This window comes from Triticum aestivum, chromosome 4B, assembly GCF_018294505.1.
Source record: "Triticum aestivum cultivar Chinese Spring chromosome 4B, IWGSC CS RefSeq v2.1, whole genome shotgun sequence".
In the NCBI taxonomy this organism is placed as follows: Eukaryota; Viridiplantae; Streptophyta; class Magnoliopsida; order Poales; family Poaceae; genus Triticum; species Triticum aestivum.
Window position 1 is genome coordinate 47,278,573 of NC_057804.1, and position 10,242 is coordinate 47,288,814.

Genomic DNA, 10,242 nt, shown 5'->3' on the forward strand with positions numbered 1-10,242 from the left:
TTGGTATGTATTCTTACAGTGTACTCCCTCCGTTCCTAAATATTTGTCTTTTTATAGATTTCAAATGGACTATCAGATAGTATGTATATAGACATTTTTTAGAGTGTAAATTCACTCATTTTGCTTCGTATGTACTCACTTGTTGAAATCTCTAGAAAGACAAATATTTAGGAACGGAGGGAGTACATACTTCATCGCTGACCTCGTGAAGAGGAGCCCTAGCCCGCGCAGTATGGATGATATTTGAAAATGCAGAAAAAAAATGTTCTTTGCCCAGTGCCAGAAGTGCATAGAAATATAAAAAATGGTGAATGCGCTAGGAAGGGATCGAACCTTCGACTTTTTGTTTAGGAAACAAATGCTCTATCCACTGAGCTACAAGCGCTGTACATTACGGCAACCCCGCTGGCATCTTTTGGGCTGGGCCGGAAGACCACAAACGGACATTTGCAGTTTTGGCCTTTTCCGGTAGGCAGCCATCACAATTTGGCCTTTTCTCAGGTCTTTGAACTGGGCTGCCGCGGTGTTTTCTCTCCAAAAAAATAAAAAATGACACCGCATGAGCCTAGTTGAACTACAACCCGTCAAGCTAGAACAGAAATAACCAAGCCAAGGGATGGAACGAACATTTTTGCTATGATCAACAATGAAACAATCAATTACAGCAGAAAGGAGAAAAAGAATCAGCTCGACATTTTCTCTTTAACCATGACCAGGAGAAAAAAAAGGAAAATAAAGAGAAACCAGAGCCACTCCACGTCATCGTCCAGACAGTGCACCAGGCAGGGTATACACCGACCTCCATACGCTCACCTCACATTCCAACCCCCAAAAAATGGTGCCTCGGCGACAGTCTGCTGCTTGCGAAGTCATTGGCAACAGGCGAATTCGCCCTCCGGCTTTTCAGCTGAAAGAATCTAATCACACGCTGGCAGCAGAGCTTCAACAGAGCCACCTCTGTTAACCCAAAGGATTGCAAAAAACAAGAATGAAGTATCCTCAATCCTCTGTGTCACGGGAACCAGATGGCTCGGGGAAGATCTCCTTAGATTGCCTCCTGCGGGACGAAGAATGATCACCATTGCTCCCTCCAGATGATTTGATTGTCTCTGACCGTTTAAACATGTTATCATCCCTTGAAGGACCGATCTCTGACGAGCTATGCCGCCAACTCCCGAAGAATGCAGCATTCCACGAACCCCTTGAAGATGTTGCTCTCAACCTTGCCGAGCTAGAGCCGTTATCTTCTCTTACCACTTTCAAGGGATTCTCAAGTGCTTTTAGGATATATTTCATTGGTGGCCGTTTCGAAGACCTAGGATTCAAGCAAGATTTTGCGACAATTGCCATTGCCCAGACTTCCTCCAAATGATCCTCATCAATAATGAGGGTTGGGTCAATGATTTTGCTCATGAGCTCTTTCTCATAAATGTTGATGTACCTCAGGGTGTTATCAAGCCAATCACTTGTTGTACCGTCACTTGATGCACTGATACCAAGTCTCCCTGTCACCAGCTCCAGCAATACTTTTCCAAAGCAGTAGACGTCGTATGAACATGATGCAGATGGAGAACCTGTTTACATTAGAGCTGCTGGTCAGTTTACTTGCAACCATGAAAATTATTTATGGGGATGTTAAAAAATGGGCCTAAACTAGAGGATATATTTCCAAGGCTGAAATGAAATGATTCAAATCAATGAAATTGTATGTGGATGCACTCACCAGAAGAACTTTGATCCGCCGTCCTGCATCCCAGAAAACAATACAACGTTAAACACCAGAGGGGATTTAATTTAATCTAATATAAAATGAAATTACTTAAAAAGAGCAGAAATTTGTTGACTGCTGAAAAATATTAGGATCCCACAAGCAACAGAAAAGAATCCAAGACAGAATTGTTTGCATCCACTAATTCGGGTAATTTTTGTTTCAAATAGCTTGATCTGACACATCCTCAGTGAGTGGCAAGAGTATAGCAAGCATTTCTACACAAGTGGCATCCAGGAATTGACTGCAATAATTAGTAAACTACATGCTCAAGTTGAACACATATAATTTGACCCATGTTAAGTCGCCAGTTACATGATCTAATATTTCCTTAGAGATATTAGCAAATAAATAGCTGTGATCAAATCAGGTGATAAATACAGTAGCACATGATATAGAGATTTTGAGTCTAGACAAGTGAAAAAAAAAGGCACGGGTTGCAATAATGAGAGCTTGAGTCATAAGTGACACGTGAAAGACTTGCACTGAATTTTAAAAAGCATAATTTACAGGCTTGAGCGATTTTGTAACGGACAAAGTAGTATGGTGCAATATGGGCAATTTACAGGTTTGTAACTGACGGGGTAGCATGGTACAAAATGGGCAATTACCCGCTTGAGCAAATAAGATACATAGCCAATCATGCAGTGATAGAAACAGAAACTTACGATGAAAATCGTAATAGCTTTGTGATGACGTTTTGGTGACTTTCCCCTTCTTGAGGGCAAACTTCACTCAAACTTCCAAGACGCACTTCAAATTTATCATCAAGGAGGATACTGCTGGCTTGCACATCCCTGTAGCAGAATATTCATGAAGTTAGCTCAATAGCTAGTATTTTTCTCTCATGATCTAATTGCATGTGACAGGTTGATACTTAAAAATAATGTTCCTGGTGAAATGAATAAGAACATCATAAAATTGCCTATCCTTTTGTATGATGATATTGTGGTGGGATGATTTTCAACAGTTTAATACAAGAAACTTGTCAATAGCCAACTGACGGCAACATATGATCTCACAAATAAGAAAATCACTTAACTAAAAAGAAATAAATTGCTAACCAATTGATGTGGTGATGGGTCGTGTGAAGATTGATAGTTGGTCAGGAGATCACACAAATCATACTGGAACGGATAAGAATGGAATTTGTTTTTACGGAAGGAAAACTGCTAAAATTATGCTAAATAATGAGATGCCACTACACGACAGCGAAAATTATCTCCAATAAGGTTGATAAATAATGAAAGAAATAATAACATTGTCTGCATTGAATTTTTTTATTCGGGCAAGGTACAGGATGTACTATATATATAACCAAAACTGATTCAGCAATATCCAGTCCATTAAGTGTCTGGCCACTGGCCAGTGTATTCCTAGCTGTCACCAATTCTGTTGGGACATATGGTGGTGCCCATTGCATAACCACCCCAGTACCAACAGAAAGAAATATGAATTGTCATAACACCCACAATGAAATGCAGAAGGCGGGGAATGTTGGGCCAGCACTCAATGCCAGTATAATCATCGCATTGAGAAAAGAGCCCAAGATCCTACCTAAGATAAAAGATCACAAACCTGTACATTGCCCATTTTGCACCGTACTACATCCGTTACAAATTAATTAAAGGTTTAGTGTTGTCCTAAATTTGACCAACTCTATAGAAAAAATATATTCAATGTTCTAGATATTAGCACATTTTCACATAGACTTGGTCAGATATAGACAAGTTTGACTTAGGACAAAGCTAGAACATCGATTAATTTGGAATGGGGGTACTTACAAAGAAACATCATTCTGAAATAAATTTGGCATCTACGAACAATACAGAAGTTTATACCTGTGAACCATGGGTGGAGTACACTCGTGATGAAGGTAGCACAGTGCCTCCGCCACGCCTGTTGCAATCTTCAACCTCTTTATCCAATCCAACGATTGCATTCCCTCCTCTTCCTCCCCTGTCTTTCTGTGCAGTGCACATGACAAGTCACCATTACGGACAAACCTATACACGAGAAGCTTCTCGTCCTCTTTATCAAAGCAATGACCCATTAAGTGCACCAGCCTTTCATGCAATCCCTTTGCAAATAAATCTAACTCCGTCATATATGCATCTTTCCTAGCGACACGGTTAGTGATCCTCTTCACGACCACGGTGGTCCCATCTTGGAGCACACCATGGTATAGATCACCTGAATGACCATGCTTGATAATCCTCTCCTCCGCAAACCCCGAGGTGGCACTGGCGAGCTGGTCATAAGCAAATGAATCGCCGACCTTTGCCAAACTTGCGGGCGAGGCAGAAGGCTGTGTGGTACCAGTAGCTGCTGCAGCCCTTGCACTCCCATGCACTCCTGGCGGTGCACTTGGAGCGCCGCTTTCCCTCTGGTCACTCCTACCCCTCCTAGAACGCACAATGCAAAACACAACGGCGGCAACCACGGCTAGAAGCAGTACCCCGCCACCGATGGCCCCAATCAATATATACTTCAAATTCTTCTGCCTTCCCTTCTTATTTTCTGCAGGCACAGGCGCAGGCTGTGGTGTTGGTGCGGCAACCGGCCCATCGTATGGCAGTCCACGCCCAGCGTAGAACTGTTGGCAATCCTCCGGTCTACGCTGCCCGGCAACGTCAAGGAAGCAGTTCATCTCAGAGGACACATTTCCACCGGCAACACTTGATAGATTGCCCTCAAAGTAATTCCCAGAGATATTGGCCATCACCCGGTTGAAGAGCTGACGGAAGGTGTCCGGCACGGTGCCATAGAATAGGTTCCCAGACAGATCCACCGTCTGCAAGGTGGCTGACGGCGCAATCCCTGCCCCCGGCAGTGCGCCAGTGAGGTTGGTTTGAGACACATCGAGAACGCGGAGCTCCGGGAGCGACCACACCGCGTCAGGTAGCGCGCCGGGTAAGGCATTGCCGGAGAGGTTGAGGGTCCCTAGCTTCGGGAGCCCCGCCAGCGCGGCGGCCGGTAGTTGCCCGGAGAGCAGGTTGCCGGCGAGGTTGAGGGTGGTGAGGTTGCTGAGGCCGGCGACGGCCGACGCAGCGATCTCCCCCGTGACGGCGCAGGCGGAGAGGTCGAGGACCCGGAAGGAGGGCGCAAGCCCCGCGCCGAGCCACGCCGGGATGGAGCCGGGGAGGCCGAAGCCGGCGGCGGTGAAGGACTCGAGCCGCGAGAGGTTGCGCAGGCCGTCGACGTCGAAGCGCGGGGCGAGGCGGCCCAGCCGCGTGCGCCTGAGCCCGACGAGGCTGACGGACACGACGCGGCCGCCCCGGCAGCCCACGCCGGCCCACGCGGAGCACGGGTCCGCCTTGCGCGGCCAGTCCCGCGCCCGCAGCCCGAGCGCGCCGCGCAGCGTGTAGAGCCCCGCGAGATCCGCCCGCGAGGCGAGGCCGCCCTGCCCTCGCACCGCCCCGGGCGCCGCGGCCGCCGCCAGCGCGGCGAGCAGCAGCGCCGCCCAGAGCGCGCGCGCGCGCGTGCGCGTCATCACCACCCGCTCCCGCCGCCGCCGCTGCCGCTCCCCATGCCTGTCCGCGACGCGACGACGCCTGCTAGGCTACAGTGTGCTCCGCCCCGGGCGTGCGCGTTGAAACTGTGGGCTGGAATTGGGGGAGGAGGCCGATGGAATTGGGAGGGAAATTAAAAGCAATAAAGGCGGGGGCAGAGCTGCGCGGGTACAGGAACCACTGCCCTCCGGGGCTCCGCCATCAATGCCCGGAATTACACTCCCCCAACTGCCTCCCTCCCAGTTATTGCTCCTCCGCCTCCGCCTCCTCCACCTCACCTCCCCACGCCGCGGCGGCAACAGCAGCCCTCGCCGCCGATCCCAACCGAAAACCACACGCTCCCTTCTTCCCCCGCTGTACGGCCGCGGCGCAGACGGCGGCCGGGCGGACGATGACGGCGGCGACGGCGGCCGGAGACGGGGAAGAGGGAGGGAGGGGAGAGATGGGGCCGGGGCAGATGGGAGAGGAAGGCGCAGCTAATATCGTGGGGAGGGGTTTTGGTTGTTTAAGGAAGGCGTTTAATGCTTTTGAATTCCCCCTCCGGGCTCAATTGGAAACTCTTTGCTCCGCCGCGCTGTTGCCTTGCCACGTCTGGCTCCGCTGGGTTCGGGTTGGCCGGGCCGGGCCGGGCCGGGTCAGGTGGGTTTGGTGAGGCTCTGTTGCGTCGCGTGGCGACGGGATGGGGGCGGGTCTTTCCCTCAAAAAAAAAAAGGATGGGGGCGGGTCAACGAGGCCGGAGGCGACTGGTGGCGGTTTCGGTTTCAGTTTCAGTTCCCAGTCAAGCAAGCGAGCGTGCGGCCGGCGGGGTGGCTCGGCTGGTGGACGGCGAGTCGTGGGCGGCGGGGGGGAGGGCTCTCTGATTCTGATGTTTTGTTTCTCCTGTCCATCGTGGTGAGGTAGGGTGGGGTGGCGCACCACACGGGTGACCCATGGGCAGAGGGACGGTACTTTGGAAACATCGGGGCGGTAGTGCCTGGTTGGTGCGGCGTAACGCGAGGGGACGCAAAGGTGGCGCCCTGCTCGTGCGTGCCTGTCCCCTCCTTTGTATTGGGACTGGATTTGTTGCTAAGGGTGATTATTATTGGGTAGGGGTAGACCCGGGCATTAGCTGGTCGACATTAAGCCTAGTAGTAATATGATGGCTCTCTTAGATTGATTTTATTATAAGTCGGCCATGATTTTTGATTTTCTACGTCTTCAATTTGACTAGAAAAACATTTACAATAAGCCATAGAAAATATTTCGCAACAAGTATTTGAGCCAAAAAATTTGGGATTGCCAGTTCCTGAAGGGAGAATGCATAAAGGACAATTTGAAACTCTTCAGGCAAGAATGAGAAAGAAGCTAGTGGACTGGAGCGAGAGATACCTATCTTCTAGGAATAAAGAAATCTTGATAAAGTCAGTTGCCCGAGCCATTCCAACTTATATTATGAGTGTTTTCAAATTGCCGGCATCAGTGTGTGATGATCTGACACAAATGATGAGACAATACTGGTGGGGAGTTGAAAATGGAAAAAAGAAGATGGCTTGGCTTAGTTGGGAGAGGATGATGCTCCCGAGAATGATGGGGGGCTTGGGTTTCAGAGACATGAGAGCTTTTAATCAGGCTTTATTGGCTAAACAAGCATGACACCTATTAGACTCCCCAGAAAGTTTGTGTGCTCGACTATTGCGTGTGAAGTACTATCCTAATGGAAATCTCTTGGATACGGTATTTCCAATTAATACATCGGCAGCTTGGAAGGGTATAGTGCATGGACTTGAGCTGGTAAAGAAAGGTATTATATGGCGGGTGGGAGATGGGTCACTAATTAAAACCTGGAGGGACCCTTGGGTACTGAGAGGTCATGACCACAAGCCCGTCACACCGAAGCGCAATTGTAGGTACAAATGGGTTGCGGATTTTTTGGATGTTCATGGAGCATGGAACTTACAGAGATTGTGAGAGCATTTTTGGGAGTTGGATGTGCGAGAGATTGTCAAAATTAGAACTTCACCAAGAAGCAGGCAGGATTTTCTAGCATGGTTCCCAGAGAAAAGTGGATGTTTTACTGTCAGGAGTGCTTACCGACTTGCCACTAGCAGTGTCATAAGCTCGGTTGCAGGTGGAGCGTCGAGCAATTATCCATCTGGTGAACGTCCTATTTGGTAGTGTATATGGGAAGCGCGGGTTCCGCAGAAGATGAAGATCCTAGCGCCCGGTGCGCTAGCCACGAACGCATGCAAGAAATATAGGCATATCTTGACGCGGGATCTGTACCCACTGTGTGGCAGAGAGGAGGAGTCCAGTTTTCATGCACTGGTCAGTTGTGAGCACGCTCGGAGATTGTGGGATCATATAAGAGGAATCTGGCTGTTACCTGCTAATGAGATGATTGTTAATTCTGGAAAAGAATGGTTGTTGCACCTTCTAGCAAATTGCCATGATCATATGCGTGATCGTATTATCATGCTAGTATGGAGAGTTTGGTCCTTGCGGACGGCACAGCGGCGGCCGGCATGATCATGAGAAGACCTGATGGCGGGGTGATCTTCGCAGCTTATCGCTATTTGTTTAACTGTAATGACGCACTGGAGGCGGAGTTACATGCTTTGATGCAGGGGATGGCATTGGCGCTGCAGCATAGTGATGGCCCGATTATTGTACAACTCCTCGGAGGCATTGTCGGCTTTGATGGGGAATGGCTTGTCAAAATCGGCATATGGACATTTAGTAGCGGAGATCATGTTTATTCCTTTGAAAATTAAACGTGAGCAAAATAGGGTGGCAGATCGGTTGGCGTCGTATAGTCGTACGGAGAGTACCACTGTTGTGTGGCTATATAGAGGACCACCATGTATTAAGGAACTTCTGCCTCTCGGTTGTAACCCTACTATAATGGAATACAACTCTTTTTCACTCGCAAAAAAATAAAAAAAATTGAAGACATAAGTATCGAGCCCGACTTGTATACCCAACCGGAGGAAGTACTATATGTGTTGTGCATCGTTCTAGTATTAATATTATATGCAACTATGGTGGTCATTAGCCCTGCCTGGATAATTCTTACTACAATCGAGTAACCGGGCACTTCCTTCATCCGGGATCAATAGGTCAGAGGGTAACCGAAGTGTGTCCATTTTCTCAAGGGTGTTGGTCGAAAGCTAGCGATTTTCCCTCGACGCCCCCATCCCCCTCCTTCCCATTGTCGTTTCGTCTACCAATGCAATTAATTATGAGATGTTTTTCTAGGGTTGCGTGCATGCGAGAGATGCGTGTGAGGTGGGTTGGTCTGAGAGTTCATTGATGTGGAATTCGAGGGATAAGCATGGGATTTTGTTGATGTGTCTTGGTATCGCCAAATCGGCTCGTTGGCCTATTGATCCCGGATGAGGAACATGGAAAATAGTCAGGGAACCGGAAGCAAGCTGTGCGAAGCTACACAAGTCTTGTACTTCACATCCATCATCACGACAACAAACCAAGACAAGTTAGAAGAAGTCTTGTTGGGTAGGCCGAAGGGAATCCAAGATGACACTCCAACAAGATAACGACATCATGACGACGTCCATTCCAGAAACTGGATCTGAGACTTTCACCCGGAGCACAAATAGGGTGTATAAGATGAGAAGCTTCACAATAATGCCATGAGGAAGGAAGGAGGCACCCTAAAGTGGCGTCGTAGTCGGTGCCGACAAAGCAAGCACAAGGTTTTGCCTTGAAGTATCGCATGTGACCCTGGCGAACCCACGCCGATTGTCGATTCCCACAAAATCCGAGCATGTGACCTTCCCAACCCTCCGACAATAGGATGTATGCAGACCCACATACACCCACGATGAACCATTTTTATTAAAACCGAGTAACTAGATACTTCCTTCATTCGAGATTAATAGGTTGGAAGGCGGCGGAAGAGTGACTATTATTCCAAGGTTGTTGGAAGAAAGCCAACGAGTTTCCCTCGACCCCCTCCCTTGTTACTTTGTCCACCAATACAATTAATTGCAGTCGTGCACATGGGGTTGCATGCATGTGAGACGTGCACGTGAGGCAGGATCGGGTTGGGAATTAATAGACGTGGAAGGAAAAGGATAATCGCTTATTTCAAGGAACTTATTGATGTATATTGGTATTGCTAAATCATTGTTGGCCTATTAATTCCGGAGAAGGAAGTACAAGACAACGACTACTAGACGTGTCACATGACACGCACACAAGAAAGAACATGAAAACAGAGAGAGAGAAGTATCGATCTACCCGAGCGAGTTGTGCCAAGTTGCATAAGCCTTCTTCACGCCCATCATCACGACAACAAACCAAGATGAGTCATAAGAAGTATCTTTGGATAGACCGAAAGGAATCCAAGATCCCAAGGAGGTAGTGATATCGATGGCGACGTCCATTCCAAAGACTGGATTTGAGGCTTTTGCCCAAAGCACAAATAGTGTGTACAAGATGACAAGCTTCACGACAACGCCTCGAAGAAGGAAGGTGGCACCCTAAAGTGGCATCATCATTAGTGCCTACAAAGCGAGCGCAAGGTTTTTGCCCGGAGCATCACATCACCTTCGACACTAAATCCACGCCGATCGTCGAGTCCCACACACCCGCGAACATGTTAGCTCGCCAATCCTCTGGCCCCACGACGTCTACGGCCCCATAGACACATGTGTTACACTGTGTTTTTTATTAAATATGAGTAACTAGATACTTCTTTCATCTGGGATTGGAAGGCGACGAAAGAGCATTAATTATTCCAAGATTGTTGGATGAAAGCTAACGGTTTCCCCTGACCCCCTCCTTTTGTTGCTTTGTTTACCAACACAATTAATCGCAAGTCGTGCACATGGCGCTTCATGTATGTGATGTGCGCAGTGAGGCGAGATCGGTTTGGCAGTCAATAGACATGGAAGGTGAAGGGTAAGTGCTTATCTCGACGAATTTATTGTTGGCAACGCAGTAATTTAAAAAAAATCCTAG

General features: G+C 48.3%; 1 protein-coding gene and 1 non-coding gene across 2 annotated transcripts; both read right to left on the minus strand.

Annotated features, from left to right (window-relative positions):
* Nucleotides 1–312: 312 nt before the first annotated feature.
* Nucleotides 313–385, minus strand: TRNAR-CCU (transfer RNA arginine (anticodon CCU)). The gene has a single exon. It is a non-coding gene; the product is annotated as a tRNA-Arg (tRNA).
* Nucleotides 386–617: 232 nt separating this feature from the next.
* Nucleotides 618–5,807, minus strand: LOC123090924 (probable LRR receptor-like serine/threonine-protein kinase At2g16250). Its single transcript, XM_044512279.1, has 4 exons — nucleotides 3,610–5,807; nucleotides 2,437–2,565; nucleotides 1,724–1,746; nucleotides 618–1,574 (listed from the first exon to the last, which is right to left on the minus strand). Exons 1-4 carry the CDS (start codon nucleotides 5,259–5,261, stop codon nucleotides 1,000–1,002), a joined length of 2,379 nt encoding a protein of 792 aa, XP_044368214.1. The 5' UTR covers nucleotides 5,262–5,807; the 3' UTR covers nucleotides 618–999.
* Nucleotides 5,808–10,242: the final 4,435 nt, after the last annotated feature.

Coding starts and splice junctions, on each gene's coding strand:
- LOC123090924 (XM_044512279.1), bottom strand. CDS start 5,261: ATGACGCGCACGCGCGCGCGCGCGCTCTGGGCGGCGCTGCTGCTCGCC. Junction 2,566..3,609: donor ACTCCACCCATGGTTCACAG/GTATAAACTTCT, acceptor ATTCTGCTACAG/GGATGTGCAAGCCAGCAGTA. Junction 1,747..2,436: donor AAGCTATTACGATTTTCATC/GTAAGTTTCTGT, acceptor TCTGGGATGCAG/GACGGCGGATCAAAGTTCTT.